This window comes from Sinocyclocheilus grahami, unplaced genomic scaffold (genome assembly GCF_001515645.1).
Source record: "Sinocyclocheilus grahami isolate Dianchi unplaced genomic scaffold, SAMN03320097.WGS_v1.1 scaffold676.1, whole genome shotgun sequence".
Taxonomy (NCBI): domain Eukaryota; kingdom Metazoa; phylum Chordata; class Actinopteri; order Cypriniformes; family Cyprinidae; genus Sinocyclocheilus; species Sinocyclocheilus grahami.
Genome location: NW_015505855.1, coordinates 320,163 through 342,945, shown reverse-complemented (window position 1 = coordinate 342,945; position 22,783 = coordinate 320,163). Strand labels below are relative to the sequence as shown.

The 22,783-nt window shown below is 38.3% G+C and overlaps 1 protein-coding gene across 3 annotated transcripts in view; it reads right to left on the bottom strand.

Moving 5' to 3' along the window:
- The window catches only part of LOC107559176 (transcriptional enhancer factor TEF-5-like), a 26,739-nt gene extending 6,356 nt beyond the window's left edge, over positions 1–20,383 (bottom strand). Inside the window, exons 1-9 of one of the 3 annotated variants that reach the window (XM_016242929.1) lie at positions 20,137–20,383; positions 9,812–9,852; positions 9,070–9,087; positions 8,109–8,171; positions 4,754–4,765; positions 2,753–2,881; positions 2,623–2,666; positions 2,483–2,547; positions 2,263–2,399 (exon numbers count right to left, since the gene is read on the bottom strand). In XM_016242929.1, the coding sequence (XP_016098415.1) occupies positions 2,263–2,399; positions 2,483–2,547; positions 2,623–2,666; positions 2,753–2,881; positions 4,754–4,765; positions 8,109–8,171; positions 9,070–9,087; positions 9,812–9,852; positions 20,137–20,275 (648 nt within the window). In that variant the 5' untranslated portion in view covers positions 20,276–20,383. The other 2 variants (XM_016242928.1, XM_016242927.1) reach the window with 2 other exon arrangements.
- Positions 20,384–22,783: the final 2,400 nt, after the last annotated feature.

The window sequence follows — 22,783 nt, the reverse complement described above, 5'->3', positions numbered from 1 at the left end:
AACGCTCTTACAAAATAATAAAAAAACGCGAGAATGCATTAACTTGCACAGCCCTATATATATATATATATATATATATACTGTATGTGTGTGTATATATATATATATATATGCAGTGCTGGGGGTAACTTTTTCAAATAAGTAAGGCAAGCTTTTTTGTTTTCCCATTTGTTCACTGACACAGGTGCAGAGGCACTTTATTCAGCCTGAGGCTTATTCATTTTACTTTTGGAGTGAAAGGGCCCATAAAGTAGCCAAAAATATAACATTTGGGTTTTTTTGTTATTAAAAAAATTATTAAGCAAGCCCAGCTCAGGTGACAAAAAGTACTGCAAAAGTAAAGTAATGCATTACTTTCCATTAAAAATTAAACGAAGAAATGCAATTAGTTACTTTTTTATGGAGTAACGCAATATTGTAATGCATTACTTTTAAAAGTAACTTTTCCCAACACTGTGTATGTGTGTGTTTGTTTGTTTTAGCATGCTGTTATCATGTTTTAAAACACATCCTAGAAACTCTTAGCACAAGCTTAACCACCCAGAACACCCTACTGCATGCTAACATGCTAAAACCATTCAGAACAACACAGAAACCACATAACACGCTAACATTAGTATCTAATACACTCTGCAGAAGAGCTGGGCGATAAATCAATTTTATCGATTAACTCGAATGTGTAGTTTACGTTGTTTTTTTTAAATGAAAATCGATTTCTCTTAAACATCCGCCGACGCTCCCCTCTGGGCTCCCATGGTTCCGAATGGGCTCAGCCCTCCCCCCACGCATTTGCCATAGAGATACACAAACAACATGGCAGCGAGCAGGGAAGAACTTGTTCCCAAGAAAGGCACAGTGTCATCCGTAATTTGGAATTGGTTCAGTTTTGCGGCGTCAGACGCAGAACAAACTACACCCCGCTGCAAAGTGTGTTTGAAGTCTGTTGCTAGCAAAGGTAGCAGTACGACCAATTTACTGCAGCACCTCAAACAGAGGCATGCTGCCGAGTGAGAGATGTTGCGCCCTACGAAATGAACAAGACCGCGGTAGCACAAGCACACCCGCCAAAAACCAACCTACAGCAGTGTTACTTATTGCGTGGCTCGCCAAGCTTTACTTTGTGGCTCGCATGGCAGTAAATAATACGATGATACGATCTTGCAGTCAATACAAATATTTAATAAAAACAAGCAGGGCTATAACATAACCCATTAAAAAAAATGTGACGCTACACGATCCCCATCAGTAAACTGATGCCTCGTTCTATTTATGACGAACTGTACTGACACTACGTTCAGATGATTTGCAACTGTAGTGTCAACAAGTGTAGACAGACTTTTAGCACAGCGGGGCAAGACAACGGTCAGACAGTGTCTGCTCTATTACAAATAATAATTTATATTTAAAAAAAAATTCCTGAAGCAGTCGGCAACGTGTCGGTGATTCCCTCAGATCGCGTCTTTGATAATTCACACTGCGTGATTGTCACTCGTTTGAACGAGCACCGATTTGGGCATTTGTCAGCGATTTCGCGAAACCTGTCAGCGAGTGAAAAATCGGGCTACAATCGTGCAGTGTGAACTCGGCATAACTGCGGAGTTGCCGGTTTTAATCTCTTAATTTCGAATGTGCACTTGGATGGTATGATGGTTTAGTATAAAAAAAAAACCAATAACTTAAGGTCTTTCCAGCATTAAGGTAATCCTTTTTATTTTATTTATTTTTTAAATCATCTTGTCTCAGATACAAATTTGACTGGTAAATGATAAAGAATGATGGCCCCTTTTGCATTGCATATCAGGGATGACAGATTGATAAAAAGACATGCTATTTATGACTAGATGTAACTTTTGATACTTTGCGGTAAAAGTGGCTCTCTGATTGACTTTGCCCTATCAGTGTGGCTCCCATGAAAAAATAGTGAAGACCAATGACTTACAGTCTTACAAACATTTACAAACTGTATCCAGTATGATAAGAATGTTATGTTACGTTATGTTGCATTTTCACTGTTTACAATGGCAGGGCCTGCCATCTTGTCTTTTTGGCTTGATGTTTCTGTTTGCACTTTAACCCCAAGGGGGAAATCCAGATCAAATCCCAGAAGGGTAAATCAAAACAAAATAAACTTGTTTTGAACAATCTCTTTGTCATCTGCAGATTGATTTTAAGTAGGGGGGAAAAAAATCGATTTAAATCGTAAATCAGATTTTTTTTTTTAGGCCATATCGCCCAGCCCTATTCTATAGTAGTGAGACTCACAGTGTCAGGGTCTCTCTGGACCTCCATGAAGGCAGAGTACTCCAGCATGCGCAGTTTAGAGGAGGCAATGGTCCGGTCCTGCCACACAGGCATGGCAGTGGCACTCGTAGGGTGCGGAGTGGGTAACTGCTCATAACCTGTCGAGAAAACATGCTGGTTTAGGCCGGGTGGTCAGTCTGAGCTCAGTATAGGGTTGATATAATCCCAGCACTGCTCTTACTTGATATGGGTGGAGGCAGTGGAGGCTGAAGGGTGGAGTATGGACTCGGTGCAAAGGGTTTGATGCTAGAAAAACACAGAGGAAGTTTAGCAGGATCTCACAAGAACACTGAGTTTAGATCAGATGCCAGAAATACTCACTCCTGAGAAGGTCCAGGCTGTCCTGGGATGGGGCCGGGCCAAAACTAGACAACAAAACAGAGCACAATGTGAGTTTGAAGGTTACGCTAAAGAATTGGTCAAAAGAGGGTGACTTAAACTCTGAACTAACCCGGGCTGGAGGAGGATAGTGGTGCTGAGGAAGAGGAGGCAGCTGACTCTTCATCACACTGGCAGAAACGATCTGAGCGGAGGAAAGAGCGGCCATGTTCTGCAGGGCTTTGTCTTTGGAGGCCTGATCCTGAGAAAGACAAAAGAAAAGCTCATTAGATGCACAGTTTTACTGGGTAGAAAGATGAACCATTTGGAACACAACCATGGATTGAAAGAAACATCAGAACTTTCATAATACCATGTCTAAGATTAATTAATCTATTGGATATTTAAAAAATAATGTTTAATATAATGTATTTATATAAATTATACATAGACACAATATGAATTATATTATATTACTAATGTCTAACTAATAATCTGCATTCTATAACAATAATATTAGTTATGGTTTCAAATAAAAGGTCAAGAAATGTATACATATTATTAATAGCATACTTATGAGTATACATACTTATATGTGATAATATGCAATGTTTATGAAAAGCAGATTTAAAAAATATATACACTACCATTCAAAAGTTTGAGGATCAGTAAATACATTTTTAAGGAATCAATAGTTTTACTAATATTAATAACAATAAAGACTTTGACCAAAAAATAAAAAATAAAATAAATGCTGTTCTTTTGAACTTTCTATTCATCAAAGAATCCTGAAAAAATGTATCACGGTTTCCACAAAAATGTGTTTTCAACATAATAATACAAATATTAATATTAAGGATCACGTGACACTGAAGATGGGAGGAATTCAGCTTTGCTAAAAATTCTATAGCATACTTATGAGTATACATACTTATATGTGATAATATGCAATGTTTATGAAAAGCAGATTTAAAAAATATATACACTACCATTCAAAAGTTTGAGGATCAGTAAATACATTTTTAAGGAATCAATAGTTTTACTAATATTAATAACAATAAAGACTTTGACCAAAAAATAAAAAATAAAATAAATGCTGTTCTTTTGAACTTTCTATTCATCAAAGAATCCTGAAAAAATGTATCACGGTTTCCACAAAAATATGTGTTTTCAACATAATAATACAAATATTAATATTAAGGATCACGTGACACTGAAGATGGGAGGAATTCAGCTTTGCTAAAAATTCAGCTTTGCATCACAGGAATAAATTACATTTGATAATATATTCAAATAGAAAACAGTTATTTTTAACAATATTTATTCAATAATCAAAATTCATCAAAATATTACTGTTTTACCTTATGTTTGATCAGATAAATGCAGCCTCAGTGAGAAGTCTTCTTTCAAAAAATAAATAAATAATTTAATAAATTTTAAAAAATCCTACTGATCCCAAACATTTGAATATTAGTGTAATTTTAGTGCAAGATCTGCATGCTAAACTAAATGGTTTAGGCAAGCATGCAAAAATCATGCTTCAAAGGGCATGTGATGTGTGATATCGTGCTCGCATTTGAATCCAGCCACCCAAACAAAATACAATATCACACAGAAAACCTGAACAGCATAAACATTCACTGCATGTAAAGGCAGTGTCGTTCAGTTGACAGAAAGAAGACCAAAAAAAAAATTAAGACAGAATGAAGGAGACAGAAATCTGAAAGTGTCCCACCCAGGAAATTGTCACAGATAAAGTGTTTTAAACATCGCCAAAGAATGCAATGGAAACCACCTTTTAGAGTTAAGTCCATGTATGAATTTAGTATACAAAGTTACTCAATTATTATAGAACACACTAACAAAAGAACATTGATAAAATACAAACTTACAATTAATGACACAGAATAAAACACTTTTAAAATACTTTGCAGCGTTCCGAGTTTGCAGCTATAACAAATAAAAATGTAAGCCAAAACTGAAATGGAGAACAGTAGTAGTGGTTGCTCAATTCATCCACACTGTGAGACGGGTGACACTGGCAGCCAAAGCACTGAACTGCGCAAACTGAAAGATGAGCGTCTGCGTGGATAAAGCTCTGCGGGCAAAGCAGACTACAAAACATTTCACTTACCAAGTTCATGGCCTAAAATTGAAAGGAAGAGAAACTGTTAAAAATGCTGATGAGACAAACAGATCAGATGACACACCGATCAAATGACTCTGAGCAGCACAGCTGGACCGAGAGGCCAGTGCTTTCTCCTCTGATGCTGTATGTTCAGATATCACAGAATAGAGTTCTCTAGCTTCACCTCTGAACAATCACTATAACTGCTGCCTTTCATTTACTGCTGGAAAAAAAACTAAACCAATGACCTCCATATAAGAACAATCATTGTTCATGTGTTTACTTTCCCCATCACTAGACTCAGCTCACAAAGCTGAACCAGCTGAACCATGCAAAAACATGAACATAAAAAATGGTGTGTTTGTGTGTATCATATATAATAATGTATCAAGTATGGATGTTTATAAATCTATGTTAAGTAATGCAATGTGTTTGTATTACTTTAATCAATATGTAATGTGTCAACAGAGTATTTCTGAGTCAGATTATAGAATGAATGAATGAATGATGGGGGAAAATAAAGTAAAATAAGACATTTCTATCTATCTATCTATCTATCTATCTATCTATCTATCTATCTATCTATCTATCTATCTATCTATCTATCTATCTATCTATCTATCTATCTATCTATCTGTCTATCTATCTATCTATCTATCATTATTCAATAAGCAAATAAATGATTAATTTGAAAAAAGACTGCTGGAAATTTTGGACAGAGATAAACAAATAAAACAATAAATACATTTTTTTTGGAATTACTTAAAGGGGTCATATGATGCTGCTAAAAAGAACCTTATTTTGTGTATTTGGTGTAATGAAATGTGTTTATGCGGTTTAAGGTTAAAAAACACATTATTTTCCACATACTGTACATTATTGTTTCTCCTCTATGCCCCGCCTTTCTGAAACGCGTCGAGTTTTACAAAGCTCATCGTTCTGAAAAGCGAGGTGTGCTCTGATTGGCCAGCTATCCAGTGCGTTGTGATTGGCCGAATACCTCAAGCGTGTGACGGAAATGTTACGCCCCTCACCATATTGTGATGCCCTGTCCCGGCCGGAGCGACGAGACAAAAACATAAAAACCCATTATAAACGAGGCATTTGTTGCATCCAGCGGGGACATAATTATGGATTATAATGACTTAGGGGCCGTTCACATATCGCGCCTAAAAACGCGTGGAAAATGCTAGGCGCGCCGCTTTCTGCTTTTCCCCCAAAGCGTTCGGGCGCTTGCGCTCCGGAGGCGTCTGCCGTTGCTAAGCAACCATGACCTGCGCTGTCCATGAAGACGCGGAAGTTTCAGCAAAGTGTAAATGAATTTGCAGCACTAAAAATCGCTTGCAGTAGCTCTACTACTAAATTTATTTAAAAATGGCTATCCCTGTACAGCTATGATCAGCTGTTCCTTAATCTTGGCTGAGCTTTCAATGTTGTTACGGGAAAGGATGAAGCTGATTGGTTGGTTCTTGTCACATGACCCGCGGTGCGCTTGCGCCATTCTGAAGAGTTGAAATGTGTTTATCTCGATGTGGCGTGTCGCACTGCGTGCGCGTCGCGACCGTGTCGCTTCCATTATGAGCGCGCCTGCCACGCGTCTACATTTGAAATTACGAACTTGAGCGCGCAAAAGACGCGATATGTGAACGGCCCCTTATACTGTCTTTTTAAGTGGTGTGTTGCATCGCGCCGCATAAACATAAAATCATGTCTGCATTTGTGATCGGAGAAATGACAAACAACAAGCCCTACTCTACACTGCTCAAAACTCGCGTTTGAATCATCAGTGGCAAATCCTTTAAATATGAAAACGTACTAACAGTCTGTGAGTCAGAACAGCCGGCATTGTAGTCTACTCTACCAGGATCAGGAAACAGTCCTCCATAAAATGTGCTGCACACATCTGAATATTTGGGTTGAACTGTTCTGGAACAGTGTTGTAAATACAACTTAACCAATGATTTCTAGTCGTGTCCTCTTTTGGAAGGCCAAAGTAGTTTCAACAACGAAACACAGCATCACACATGGCGGATTAGAGTGAGCGGCGGCCGGCGGATTCGACGAAGAAGCTTCCAGTGGGCTCTCGGCAACCACATGTGACAACCCCGGGCTGGACTCGTTAGGCTTCGTCCACGGTGAAAGCCGATCCGGCGATCCACAGCGTGAAGTTGTTGTATTTCCTCAGCGACCAGCACGGATCAGCTCTAGGCATGACGAAGCAGATATCGTCCTCTTTTGGAAGACCAAACAAAGTAGTTTCGCTTTCACAACGAAACACACACCGCCTTCACGACATGACGGCGGCAACAACAATACTACAGCGAGAATAAAAGTTACGCCTTCTTTCTTTGTGTGAACATTTGGGCGGCGTTATGCAAATCTTCTCACATTGTGACGTAGACATGTGGGGGCGTGTTAGAACGAGCCGTTTTAGGTAGGCGTGGCTGACTCTTAACTTTTATAAAGAATATCTCTTTGGATTTGAGACTTTAGTCTTTGCAACTTTACAGATCTTCTTTATGCACCAAGAGCTTGTAACACTCCAAAGAGAAAGGAAAAATTTTAATCGCATCATATGACCCCTTAAATATAAACATTTTGGACATTATAGTGTGATAAATAAATAAATACATTTTTTTGAATTAATTAAATATAAATATTTTGGACATTATTGTGTGATCATAAATAAATCAATAAATAAAAAAACAAATAAATAAAGCAACTGGACATTATAAAGTGGTTACAATTATAATTAGAAAAAATTTAATTATACAGGCAACATCTCCTTATGAATGAATGAATGAATAAATAAATAAATAAATAGTAAGTGAGGGGGAAAATCAAAGCAAAATAAAACAAGAAAACATCCAGGTAGTCTGTTGTTTTTTTTTTTTAGGTGGAAAATTATTTACAAATGAGAATTATAAAAGCAAAGCAATTAATCAAATCAATACAAGTATTACTACTACACCAAAACGTAAACTTGGATAGTACAGTGTTCCAATAGAGTTAACAAATAAATTGCAGAAAGATGTAAAGATGAGTATAGGTTTGCGTTTGAGCCTGGTTCAGTCAGGCATACACATTAGCTTACATGTAGCAATACAACTAGAATGCAATGCAATATTTAGTCAACCGCTAGAGGGTGCCATTACTTTGCAAGCATGCTGCTCAATTCCATCACAATGTATGCATTTTAATGAATGTCTATACACAGTGACGGTTACATTATGCTACTTGTAAGCTGAACATCACAAGTAATTTTTAACATTTAGCGTGCTACAGATAGGAAGGGTTGGTGAGTTTAGGAAAAGCTAGTTTTCAGCGGTCAGAGCAGAGCAGACTGCAGTGAGGCGCATACCTTCAGCTTAGACTGAATCTCGCGAGACTTTCTCCGCGCAAGAACCTGCAGATGGCTAGACACCTGCAGGAAGGAAGTCAGAGGAGGGAGAAAGGAAGGAAGGGAAAAAAGAAAAGAGAAGAGAGACATTGAAAAGAAGCCATACCTTAATGCCTACTTGATATTCCCGCATTTTCTTCCTGGCTAACACCTGCATGTGACTAGACACCTGAGGCAAAACAGGACCACAGACATTTGACATCATCCAACACATATATGTCATAACAACACATCTGTCAAAATGACCAAATGACCAATGAACCATAGAGTACTGACTTTTTTAATTACAGCATTGCAGTTTCAGTGATCACAAGAAAACAGCACATTTACATTTGCACTGCTTCAGAATTCGCAAAGAATAGATATTAGACCTCGACTACAGATATAGGCAAATACTAAATTTTCTGTTTATTTAAAGGTGGGGTAAGTGATTTCTGGTAGCCAATGTTGATATTTCAAATCACCAAAACAAACACGCCCCTACCCCAAAAGGGTCTCGCCCCTATTTTGATAGCTCCGCCCACACATACGTACACAACCCAGGCAACAATTAGTTCTGTGAAACAAAGCAAAATCAATGTTACACTGGGGCTTCACCGGACGCGAGTGGTGTGGCGCGACAAAATACTATAGAACTCATTATAATCAGTGATGCTGTCTACACTGGATGTGGCGCGGCGCAACACGACAAATCCCCGACAATCCTGCTGCGTTCTATTTATGACGTACTGGCACAAATTTAAAATGATTTTCAATGGTCGCTTTGTCACGTCCAGTGGACTAGACAGACTGTAGCTGTTGCGGCGGTGTAGACACGGTGTTACTCGCTTATCGAGAAGAAACAAAGCAACCTCGGCGTCCGATCACAGGCCTTCCGCTCCTTGAGTTCTCTCCAGCGCTGGAAAGCTAATCCGATATTTACACGGGTCCTACTTCTTGCCTTATCGTAAGCCTTCTTTTGTTCCGCAGACGTTTTCCGCTTTTGTTTTTTTTATCCGCCATCTCTATCTTTCTGTCGCTCGGCTCGCTAATGTCCGTCCTGTGCACTGAAAGCTCTCTCCTCTGCATCACGAGTAGACACGCCCCTTACTGCTGATTGGCTACAAGTTTGTTTAGGTACTCGACCCGACTTTCTAAAGCGTTTTCGAAAAAATACATACCCCACCTTTAAAGTTTCTATTTATAGTGCAATATTAAAAGTGCACTAAGTACTTTTTTCCAGTTTTACACCTTAAGAACTATTCGAGTGTTTTGCTAGATATGTTTCCATTTAACTCATGAGTCATGAAGTTTTAGTGTAGCCTATATAGGGGTGGTTCCTCCTTAGGGAATATAAATATTAATCACATAAATAATAATAATAATAATAATAACAACAAATTAATAAATCATCTGATAAATGCGCCTGTGAATAGAATAATATTTTCTCGTAATAACGAGATGTTATGTCATTGAAATTACATATTTTATCGTAATAATGAGATGCTATGTTGTTAAAACGAGATAATTACTTCATTAAAATAATTTTTTTCTCGTAATAGCGAAATATTGTCATAAAAACTATATGTTTTTCAAATTATAAAAGATATGTAGTTACATTAGGAGGCCTACGTGAGCGAGCTAAGCCATTTGTCGCCAAAGTCCTGAGATAAACAGAAATACACTGTTTTAAATTGTAATGTTATTGCTATCAGCTCATTACGACCTGGAAAGGCATCAATAAGAAACACAACATTAGTATAAATGAAAAAATACGCAGTGCTGACTTACGTACATAACATCAGTAATATTAATAACGATGAAACTGAAAATTGCTTTTATATAAAAATTGTGTTAGCATTCATAACATTTAAGACTTCATATCTTAATGTTGATAAATAGTTTTTCCTTTGCAGTAGCTTAACTGGTAGAGCACTGCACTCCCAACACAAGGTCATGGGTTTGATTCCCAGGGAAAACATTAACTCCTACGATGTTTCGTTAAGTGACTCCCAAATTAATAAATACTAATATTTTCCGTGTCACATGTAATTTAACACTTTTAAATAAAGCTGGTGGTAGCGAAGACTCCTATACACAGAAAAGCACATGGAATGCTGTAATGCCTCCACCAGCAATATCACAGTAGGGTGTAAAGCCTCCTATGAGACCTCCTATGAGACCATTAGTTTATTAATAGACCATTGAAAGACAAGGCTTGTGACAGATGAGTCAGGTGATATGGGTGGTGACTTGGTAAAAAAAATAGGGCCACCATGTGTCAGGACGTTGACCAATCAAGCTGCTCTGAGTGGACAAATGTTTTCTTAAAAAGAGCAAGTTATTAAATGAGTACAGTAATAAATGGGTTTTTGTAATGGCATTAAAATGATGATATTGGAAAAAATGGATGGAAACCAAGGAAGATGTGGGAGGAGATAAATTGAGGTAGAGAGATAAAAAAGATTTCATCACAGTTTATAAAGGGTTGACCTTGTGAACAGCTGTGCAAAGTTTAAACTGTGAATCTTTTTTGACACCCCCACCTCCCAAAGGCATCCCACTCACTGACAGCCGGACCACCTGAACCCAACACAGGAAACCCTGCTCCATTACCGCAAGCCATATAACACCAGGGACTCATATACAAGCATGTCACCAGCAAACAACATGTTTGGACATTGTGAATGTGCAAACAAATGAAGAGATCTGTGATAAGACGACCCAAATATAAATAAAGCACCATATTCCTCTTCATGGTGCAGAACATGCCAGAATTTAAGTAAAATATCCTCTTCCTGTCATGATAGATTCTAGATTAATGATAGCCAATTAGCCATGTGATAAATAGACCAATTTTTGATGGATTTTACCACTCGTGGCACTAAACACAATTACATATTAATAACTGATAGCCTCACCCCAAACTCATGACACTGGTTGAGCCAATGCTGTTACAAATCCGCAATGCAAAATACAGGTTGTCCAGTTATTTTTCGGACATTTGTATTTCTAGAAGGGTCAGCAGGTCCCGAAATCATGTTAAATGCATGCTCGCTTTTTATTTTCGAATTGGCTGACATTCAGTGTTAGGGAAAGGGGGCATGACCGTGAATACCCACCCCGGTGCCGGCCCGGTTTGATAGTTTAATACCAAGATGATATGAGAGATGTCCAGTGTTTGTCACACCAACTAGAGCAAATTAGAGCCTCTTCTGTTTAATTTAATTATCTATTACTGATGAAATGACAACATAGGCGAATGTCAAAGGGGATTAGCCATTCAGACAGCCTTAGTGAGAGAGAAACATCCAGACAGTGAAAGACAGAACAGGTGTAAAAGAGAAGGCAATCATATTCTGTTCCAGACATACAGAGGAGACTCTGATAGAGAGAGAGAGAGAGAGACTCTGGCTCATTTTCAGCAGCCTTGAACTCCTGAGCCCCAGCCAAAAGCTTTCAGAGGGCAGCTAACTACCCCCCAGCCTGGCTGCAGGCTACCTGCCCACAAATAGAGTGTTTACGACCTTAAACGAAAGACTGCAATTCCAGGGAGGCTTGGAGAGGAAGAAAGAAAGATAAGACTGGGAGACTATAGCAGGGAGCATGGAAGAAGTCAGGAAATACAGAAAGACATAGATGAAAGGAGGACATGATGAGGGAAAAGCGGAAATAAGTCTCAGATGTACATCAGAAACACAGATGCTTTTCACTTCTAACACACAACACGTATATTCATGGGTTCATTCATCTTTGCAAGTAGTCATTTACCCAAAATGACTTGCAGTCCAAGGATTTTAAAACAAGGACAATCCCTCAGGAGTAACTAGAGGCTCCTTCCTGCAGGTGTCATGATGTACTTTGCTAAAAGGAGGATTTGCAACCTTATGATTATTAGCTCAATTCTAATGGGCAGGGTTGTCCAATTCTGCTCTCGAAAGGTCAGCGTCCTGCAGATCTCCTACACAAGAGAAGTTTCTAGAAATCCCGAAGACTTTGATTAGCTGGTTCAGGTGTGAACTCTGCAGGACAGTTACCCTCCAGGAGCAGGACTGGACCCCCCTGCCATAGGTTATCTAATTTGTCATTTTATTGTGAAGACTTTTAAATACCCCTTTGCATCTGAAATGCACCTCTCATGTTCACTTTTGCAAAGCCTGCAGACTTTACAGCAGATGACTATGCAGAAATACATCACCAAAATATGAAATAGAACAGGGCTCGGCAACTTCAGTCCTGGAGGGCCACTGTCCTGCAGAGTTTAGCTCCAACCCTAATCACACACATACTTGCCTGTAGCTTTCTAGTGATCTTGAAGACATTGATTAGCTTGTTCAGGTGTGTTTGATTAGGGTTGGAGCTAAACTCTACAGGACAGCGTCTCTCTAGGACCGAACTTGCCTACCCTGGGACAGGATCTATGCCACACTCTTTCAATTAATTGGAGAATGTTGGGCAGAATTTAATCAAGTTGTTGCCTACTGCTGAAGCAGTAGCCCAGTGGTTAACATTCTTCAAAGTACCCCAGACATGTTGATGCTACTTGGGCACATGGGAGATTTAGTTATGAATTCAGTCTGCATTGTGTCTCTGTGCCTTGCCCCCTTAACTTCCTGCCTGAAAATAATAATATTAAAAAAAGCTTCAAACTGAAGTTTACCAGGCAAAGCTTACAGAAAAGTAAATCCAACAAGGGCTCTTTATAACAACCCCCTCAGAGTACAAAGAGTAACTCTTTTCGTCCCATTGAGAGCTAAAAATGTATACCTGCCTTTTTTATTCTAGGAAAATTAAAGGCTGACCGTTTCACTGACAAAGTGCTAAGTATAAAAATGGCCAGTTAAACATCCACTTCATGTCAATGTCTGCATAAATACTCCTGCAGATCTCACTGAGGCTGTGCCAAAGGAAAGTGCTGATTTGCTCCCAGATTCCTCTAAAGTGTGTCCAGGAAAAGCAGGAGTGAAATGAAACCTGCTTTGCACATATTTATCCCCCTCAAAAAAAGCTCCCCTTAATGGATTTGGCCTATCCTCCTTTCCTGAAATCAGAATGGGCAACTTGTGCTCCAGCTGGGATAAGTATGTGAGACAGATAGCTTCAGCAGGTCAACGGTGTTTGCATATGTTTTTGGGCAGTATTGACAAGTATGTGAAGGTAAACCCAGGCTTGAGCTCTCGTTTTCAATTATGTTTGCCCTGTTGACATAACCATTTGGAAGCGCTAAACTAATTGCAAGGTCTTTTGGACTTGTCCTCTGGACAAGTCTTCATTTGGACTTGGCAAGAAGTCTGTACAAAGCAAGCAGTGAGGATGATGATTAGCACACTGTCTCTTCTAGTTTCCCTCTCTTTCATGGACCATTTTTCACCTTGACAGTTTCCTCCAAAAGTTCACCCTGGTTAACCCTCCATCCCACCAGATGTGTATGTTTATTGACCAAAACCACCTGCATTTTAACAGCTTTCCCACAACCCACCTGTTAACTTTGTCCCACAAAAGAAAGAAAGGAAAGACCAAACCAAACCAATGGCCAATCAAAAACAGGTGCCATGCCATTTAAATGAGCTTCTCACAGAACTAGTGCCAGTCTGTTGGCATCTTATATTGTTATTTTTCATTTCATGATTCTCAGACAATACATCAAGATGTGCTGTATTATGTTCCAACAAATTTCAAGGTAATGAGATAGCAAATCCATATGTTGTAGTTCCTTGATGTTTTCAGTGGGGACACTAGACTGGAAACCTCCTCTATAGACAAACATCACCTGAATGAAGAATTTTTGTACTGGTAGTTGCTCAAGTTCTCCCAAACTTCTATACCCTTTAACTCCCAAGCTTTGACCAGTTTGTCTTTGAATGTTATCCTATTTTAAAATGCACAAAGAAATTTTTCTTCATATTTCACTGGTTAATACAATGGTATTCCTAGGCTTTATACTGACACCTGCTGGCATGGATGTAGCATATGCAAAAACAAATTAAATTGATCATTTAAAACTGATACATTATCAATTATCATTGCCATTACAAAACAACCCCAGACAGACAGATAAAGTATTACATGACAGAAAGTGCCTGATAAAAGGGTGTATGCGAGAACAAGTATGTACAGTTCAGCTGCCCATCTTAACATGGCACCTGGAGGGGTGAGCCGCCCATGTTTTATAAAATATAATTTTCTAGGCCATGACTGGATACTTCATCTCATGTGAGTACAACAGATACACCTTCTACTGCACTGTAAAAAACACTAATCTTTTAAAAAGGCATGAAAATAATAAAATTATCTTGCGAAAAGAAAATCTAACATGTTAAAGGACCCATTCTTTGTGACCTTGTACCATATTTTAAAAATGTTTTACCTTATTGTAAAGTGTAACAAATATCTTTATAGGTATAGGACTTATTTTAGAAAGAGGACAATAGTTTCTCGGTATACTTTTGAAGTTGCAGCAAAGCGAACATAGGCATTTTAGTTGTGACATACCTTTGGAACAATAAATATGTCATATTTTATGCTTTTTCTAGAACTGTATGTTGTGGAAGAGGATAGAACAGAAACTTGAATTGTCTACTAAAGAAACAGGTATTTTAGGTGATTTCTTGAGATTAAGGAAAATAAGCTCACTCAGTAACAGAAGAAAAGTAGTCACTAGCAATATTCATAAATATAACAACTATGACGTAGATATGCAAAGGCAATAATTGCAAACAGTACATGTAAATATGTGTGTGTGAGTTCATTTCTGGAAGATCCTGTCTGAGCCACTGGCAATCTGGCAGAACATGTTTTGACTTGTTCTGAAACGGATACGAACACACACCTAAATTGTCAAACCATGCGAGTTGGAGCATGAGACAACTGGCCAGTTGGTCCATCTCCACTGTGAGATCAAAAGGTCAAAAATGTTTTTAAATGATACCAACTCACAATACCACTTCAGGCTAGCACTTATCTGAAGTGCAGAACATCTTAAGATCACAGCTCCTGGACAGAAACTTGAATTGTCTACTAAAGAAACAGGTATTTTAGGTGATTTCTTGAGATTAAGGAAAATAAGCTCACTCAGTAACAGAAGAAAAGTAGTCACTAGCAATATTCATAAATATAACAACTATGACGTAGATATGCAAAGGCAATAATTGCAAACAGTACATGTAAATATGTGTGTGTGAGTTCATTTCTGGAAGATCCTGTCTGAGCCACTGGCAATCTGGCAGAACATGTTTTGACTTGTTCTGAAACGGATACGAACACACACCTAAATTGTCAAACCATGCGAGTTGGAGCATGAGACAACTGGCCAGTTGGTCCATCTCCACTGTGAGATCAAAAGGTCAAAAATGTTTTTAAATGATACCAACTCACAATACCACCTTCAGGCTAGCACTTATCTGAAGTGCAGAACATCTTAAGATCACAGCTCCTGGCGCGTTCATGTATCTCTCAGTGAAATTAAGCCTTCTAATACTTTAAAACACGGAAGGGCAGTGTCCACACCCTGACCTTTGACCACTCCTAAAGAGCAAACCTCCACCTACTGACCCTTAAGTTCTCAACCTTTACTCCTCCACAGATCCCTATAGTCTTCTTAATGTTTGTTGCTTTCTTCAGTACTTTCCCTATTTTAAAGCAATAGCTGACCCCACAATGAAAATTTGCTGACAGATTTGAACAGAACAGATATCAACAAGCTCAGTATATGGCTACTACTAACATAAAAGGATGCGTAATGATGAACAGAGCCACAAATTAGCCTAACTCAGAAAAGACATTGAGATCATTTGCTAAGCGTTAGCGTTGATGTATTATTTCTCAAAGAGCTTTGACACACTGGCGATAAACTAAAATGATTGCAGGTCGAGACTTTAAACAAGAAACTTGGCAAGACATCACAGGTGCAGGATGACAAATCAAGCTCATTATAGCAGCCAGACACTGGATGGGAAAATCGGATTGTTTAACCAGTCTTTCCATGGTGCAAAGAGAGTGAATTTTATTAGAAAAGCTGCTTTCTGTTAGAAGACAGCGGGAGTTTTGCGGTGAGTAATGAAGCTCTGAGGAACATTAATGGCCGCTAAATTCTAGCGATGATGATCAGGACAAAATGAAACTCGAACCTTCAGTTTCCACAGCATACCTGAGACAAAATATTCCTATTGCAAAACATAATGAGCTGGCTATAATGACATAGATAGTACTTTAAGGCATCATAATAAAAGATGACATTTATTTCAGCTTTGAGCCCATCCTAGTGTAGTCTAAACTGGAAAACTAGAAAATTGACTGGTTACTATTGTCCTCTTTTTAGAGCTGCTTTACGGCATAATTGAATTTTGTTTACATGGACATGGAAGAGAAGAAATTGTTGAATAAAGTCTTGTTTTCTTTGCACACAAAAAGTATTCTCGTAGCTTCATAAAATTATGGTTGAACCACTGATGTCACATGGACTATTTTAATGATGTCCTTACCTCTCTGGGCCTTGAACGTGGTGGTTGTGTTGCTGTAAATGGATCAGAAAGCTCTCAGATTTCATAAAAAATAATGTGTGTTCTGAAGATGAACAAAGGTCTGGTTTGAAACGACATGAGGGTGAGTAATTAATGACAGAATTTTTAGTGTACTATCCCTTTAATAAATAAGTCTTTCCCTTTAGGAAAAATAGACCTAAAATATTGATGACTCTTTTGTACCTTTGTCTAATCAGATGCTCTTTAGAATGAGAATTTCTTAAGTCAGAATGATCTTCTTTTAATCAACTACAAAAAAGCAAGGTTTTTTTTTTTTAACTCTAACTAAGGAGCAAAGAAGAGTTTTTAAATCAATTTATGAATACCACTGTAAAATAATCATCATATATTCTGTCATATTTTGTACATTCAACTTCATTCTACATTCTATATCCAGCTAGTTTTATTGCATATGGAAAAATTCATAAAATTCAACAAATTTACAATCAACTATAAAAATGGCACCTTTCTCAGTAACTGAAAACCTTAAAGGGATAGTTCACCCAAAAATGAAAATTCTGTCATTAATAACTCACCCTCATGTCGTTCCAAACCCGTAAGACCTTTGTTCATCTCCGGAACACAAATTAAGATATTTTTGATGGAATGTGAGAGCTCTCTGACCCTGCATAGACAGCAAGGCAACTGTAATGTTCCCAGGCCCAGAAATGTAGCAAGGACATCGGCAAAACTGTCCATGTGACATCAGTGGTTCAACTTAAATTTTGCGAAGCTACGAGAATACTTTTAGTGTGCAAAGAAAACAAAAATAACAATTTATTCAACAATTCTTCCCCACCGAGTTACATCTTCCGCCATTTTAGAGAGTATCCAAGAACGTATTCGATGTAATCAGCATTGTTTACGTTCTGGGGGGAAAGTGCGTGCATGAACGTAATCTGCGTAAACAGCGTTGTTTACGCTTAGGGGAAAGCATGCGTATGCGTTGTGATAATCTCTAAAATGGCGGAAGACGGTAAATCGGGGGGAGAAGAATTGTTTAATAAATTATGTTATTTTTGTTTTCTTTGCGCACAAAAAGTATTCTCGTAGCTTCGCAAAATTGAAGTTGAGCCACTGATGTCACATGGACTGTTTTACCGATGTCCTTACTACGTTTCTGGACCTGGGAACATTACAGTTGCCTTGCTGTCTATGGGAGGGTCAGAGAGCTCTCCGATTTCATCAAAAATATCTTAATTTGTGTTCCGAAGATGAACGAAGGTCTTACGGGTTTGGAACGACATGAGTGTGAGTTATTAATGACAGAATTTTCATTTTGGGGTGAACTAACCCTTTAAAAAATACATAGTTTTCCATGAATAATTCTGAGTTGGTATTAATGTGCTCTCTATTAAATAATGTCCAATACTGATTACAGAACCGGCTTTCTGACAAGATGCGCGTTCAATATCGCATGCGATTTATTGTGCAGCCCTAAATAAAACCATGGTTAATTCAATATTAATAAAATACATTCAATTGAATTAAACATGGATGATTTGACTAAATATTTGTGTTCCATGTATTATTTGTGATAATACAATAATTGGTGATTAAAGAATAACAATGTTAACTTAGCATCATGCTAACGTTAAATTCTACTGAAATCTCTATGTGGTTGATGTGAGGAACGCAATTCTACATACTTGAGCACCAGTGACTATTATGCAAGTTGTTGCTTATGTACAGTGTTTCATATCAGTTATATACAAGGTTCCACGACCGTTAGCATGTTTTGCTATAAAATAAAGTAGGTATGTTTTGTAACAGAGCAAACACAAGATGGTGCAGCAAATTATGACAATCAGGATTCTGGATTCATTCTTGGGTTTAGACTTACTTTACTTATTAGTTTTCAGATATCTAGTGACAATAGATATCTCGCTGCAACTTTACTAAAATGTCTACAGCAAACTCTGAGAGAGCAAAAACAATCCACAAAGTCACTAGGGCAGTTCTCTCCTGCCAGCATCAGATAGCCAGACTATTTTAGTGCTGTCTAGTCAAAGTATACATTGCGGCCAGTAAACTTGTGTGCGCTGGGGGTGGAAGAGAGAGAGGGGGCATATCAGGAGACTGTTCGCTTTCGGATATTGACATCAGGGTCCTGGCAGGAGTATCGTAATGGGATGGGCTGTTTGTAAAGAGAGTGGAAGGGGATGATCTTGTCATACGGAGGGAACAGAGCGGGCCCAAGAGCCTCTGTGTGATAATGTAAGCTACCACAAAAGGACAAAATGCCTGGCTGTTGAAACAAACCTTCATCTGTTGTGAGGGGGATTAGAGCTCGTGTGACAGACGTGGGTGGAGTATTACGGCGGAGGACAAGGCCGCAGAGTTGTGGAATGTGTGTCCCCTTCAAGCCAAATGGAAAAACAAAAGAATGTGGGCCGGTCTCCATAAGCCTTATTCTACAGTGAGGGTCAAAGTTCAAAATACCCCAAAGACAAATGAGCTCATTTGTGTGGGCAATCTTATATTTAATCCTAATGCGTACCACAATTGGTTAACAAAAGGATTAGGGGTAGGTCATAAAGTCGAGTTTATCAATGTGACAGTCTAATCCTGGCCTAGTCTATAGTAATTACTGAATATTCATGCTAGTGATTTATAACATCACAAATGTGCCAAAAAAATCACTTTAAAGTGTGGTCACATTTATTGTCGTTTGTTGTTTTCATGCCCAAAATCTAGTAATTCACATGCTTACTGCTAAAATGTCAATGAATATGTTGTTCCTCTCCTAGAATGGTGCCATGGAAGTAAAATAACATTACATACACACTAAATACATTAATATGCCTACTTTTCTTCAGCAAGGATGCATTAAATTGATTAAAAGTGGAATTGTAAAGTGGAAAAAACTTTTTCAATATTGATAATATCGGACTGACCTCCTTTTAGAAAATATGTGCTTGGTAGCAGCCAGACATATCTCTGTAAATATGTAGTAATTTATACACTAAGACACCCAAACAAACATGAATCCACTCCTTTAAAGTATCAAGTAATTTTAATAACTAATGAGTCATGTCTCAATCATACACCCAGTCATGGCTATGATAAATAGAAAACTGTCACACGTGATATAAGGCAGGAGGCTGACTCGTGCTTTATTGTGAAAGCTGACTCAAAAGGGAGACACAGCATTCCTGTCAGTGGATCCCATGTGGGAATGGGAAAATCTGGAGGTGGGAAGTGTCATAAGTTCACCCTCTGATTCACTTCAACAAAACTCCCACAGCTTGCATTGACCCTGTTTGTCCTTACCGTGTTTCACAAACATTTTTTCCAGCATCAGTGCTACTGCAATAAATAGCTGATTTGTGATTTTTTTTTATTGAGATATTTGGAAAATCTTCAAATAAGAATCATAAGAATGACTTCTACTCTCCTAAGTTGCTATTGCTTTGCCGGCAAAGTGTGATCTGAGCACTAAGTCCATCAATTGACTCTCGACGGGCGTATTCAGCTTTTTAAGGACTCACCATACATCTTGCCTTCGTCTGAAAGGATGATCTTTCTGCGGCCACAGGGGGGATAAATGGCCAGAGCCTCCTGGAAACTCTGTTCGATGTCAGGGCTCCAGATGCCCTCTGCATCACCTTCCATTCCGGCCTTGTCCATCCCATCCACTTCATCCTCCTGCCCCTCCTCCGGGCTCTCGCTGGTGCTCCACTCGTTGGCTGCAATGATGGCGGCTCCACCTGGGCCCCTACGTGAGCCCTCACACCCAGGACTAGGAGAGAGACCGAAAGAACAACAGGAGGTCACAATTAAAGGAATCGTTCATCCAAAATTTGTAATTCTTTTTCATAAAACAAAAAACAAAATCAATCCCTCATATTGTGTCAAACCAGTGTGGTGTTATTTCTCTGTGAAACACAAAATAATTTTTTTTTTTTTTTGAAGAATCTTCACACAGTGTTTTTTTCCCCCATGTCTATTGGCATAAAAAGGAAATTCATAGTATCTATTTTTAAAATGTATGTTCTTGATGTTACTTTGAAAGATTCATCTATTTATTTACTTTTTTTTTTTGACCTAGTAATTTTTCATCAAAAAGTCGATTTTCTGGCAAAATGACAGACATCAATAGAATGCAACCATCATGTACCGGAAGTAAAACTTCCATTCATTTTCTCCACAGGGAAATAAATTTTTAACTATAACTTATTAACCTGTACAGACAGACCTGTTGCGAGCTTCGAGGTTGTCAATCAATGGTGTATGCATTTCTACAACCAATTCAATTTACTTTTGAAAATAATAATTTTTTCATTAGCAGAATTTCTGGTGAAAAACTACATTACCCATGATTCTGTGTAGAAAATTCCACCAATCAGAGAGTTGGAGTGAGCAAAGCACACAAAACAAGATCCACTTAAACCCCGCCCCTTTCTTACAATTGGCTGCAAGATTTTATTCAGATCTGCCTGAATCCAATCAAAAACTTACACACAGAACCAAATGCTCAGCCTACATTTTTATTTTTTTTTTTACATTTTCGATAATCCATTTCACTCATATATATATCATCATTCGGAAGAAAATATCTGTTGCTACTACAGTACCATTTCATGACGACTTGCCCATACAGATCATTCGCTATTTTCCAAGTCATATGAACAGACTGAAATGTATGTCTTTATTCACTCAGAACCTATTAGATATCACCAGATCACTGATCCACTAAATTAAACTTTTTTTTAAAACAAAAAATCAGTTTGTCTGAGTCACAAATCTGACTGAACTGAACAATTCATGCAAGAATTGAACTGATTCGTTCATGAATCAGAGATCAGCTCACTAACTCTGTGATCCTGTCACAATATGGACCTTGAATTAACAGATTTTCAGTGAATAAATATTTCATTTTTTGTCTGTTCCTCATACAAAACTATCGTGTGGATTCTAAAGATTTGAAAAATATAGCACATAAATCACCATAATCATGAACCGTTAAACAACTACATGAAGATTCGTCCAAATATCTAACTTTGTGTTCTGTGGAAGAAGGAATACAGATTTGGAAAGACATAAGGTCTCAGCCGACTTTAGAGGAGCATCAGCTGCCCCTTCCAGGCTGTCTTACAATAACTGGTTAATTGAGACGGCTCAAGACCAATAGGAGGGTTGACAGTAACTCCAGTCATTCCAGATGGTGTGATCATGAATCTCCCTTTGGCACTGGAGCGTCTCCCAACCCTACTTTAAATAAAGAATCTTGTGGGATCATATAATCATTTGCATAAGTCCTGTCAATCAGTTAATCTCATTATGTGACAGCGGAAAGAGGAGAATTGGAAAGGAAAGACAAAATGGCTGCCGGAGCGGAGGACACACTGAGCTGCCGAGCAAGGCGCCAGATTTTTCAGACTCCTGATGTCAAGTGAAGTTCAGGTGACGAGATATCAGATTTTCAAGGCAGTGCTTTACAGCTTTCGTGAGCTGGAGGGTATTAATAGCAGTGGTATTGAAAATCAAGATAGTGAAGGCACTGATAAATTTCCTTGGTGTCAACAAGACAAGCTGAGCAAGATTGGCCAATGTCATGGTAAAAGCAGACAATGGAGGCCGGCTGTTCACAAATCAATCAATGCAAGCACTAATAGGGGTTGAACAACATATCAATATTTGTTAATCAGTATGTATGTAACCAGGGGTGTGAAGTAACGAATTACAAATACTCACGTTACAGTAATTAAGTAGTTTTTATCAGTAATTGTACTTTTTTGAGTAGTTTAAAAGATGTGTGCTTTTACTTTTACTTGAGTACATTTTAAGTGACATATCGGTACTTTTACTCCGCTATTTTCCTCCGTTTGTGGTCGTTACATGCTTATTTTAATTTCATTTTTATCCATCAACGTGATTGGATAGAGAGTAATAGGTCTCGTGACTTTCGTCAAATCAAATTGTGCATAGAAAACTTTAACCGCCAACTGTTTATCATGGCTGCTGGAAGCGCATTCTTCAAGCATCAAGTCAGTCGCATCTTCCTCTAACTTAATATGTTAAGGTAAATTTCGGATTTCTGCTTACTAAATGATTTGTATATATGTCTATCTTGTATATATGTCTATCTACACGGCCTGAAATTTGGTGTGAGGTTGCGGGGATTGCGTACAGTGT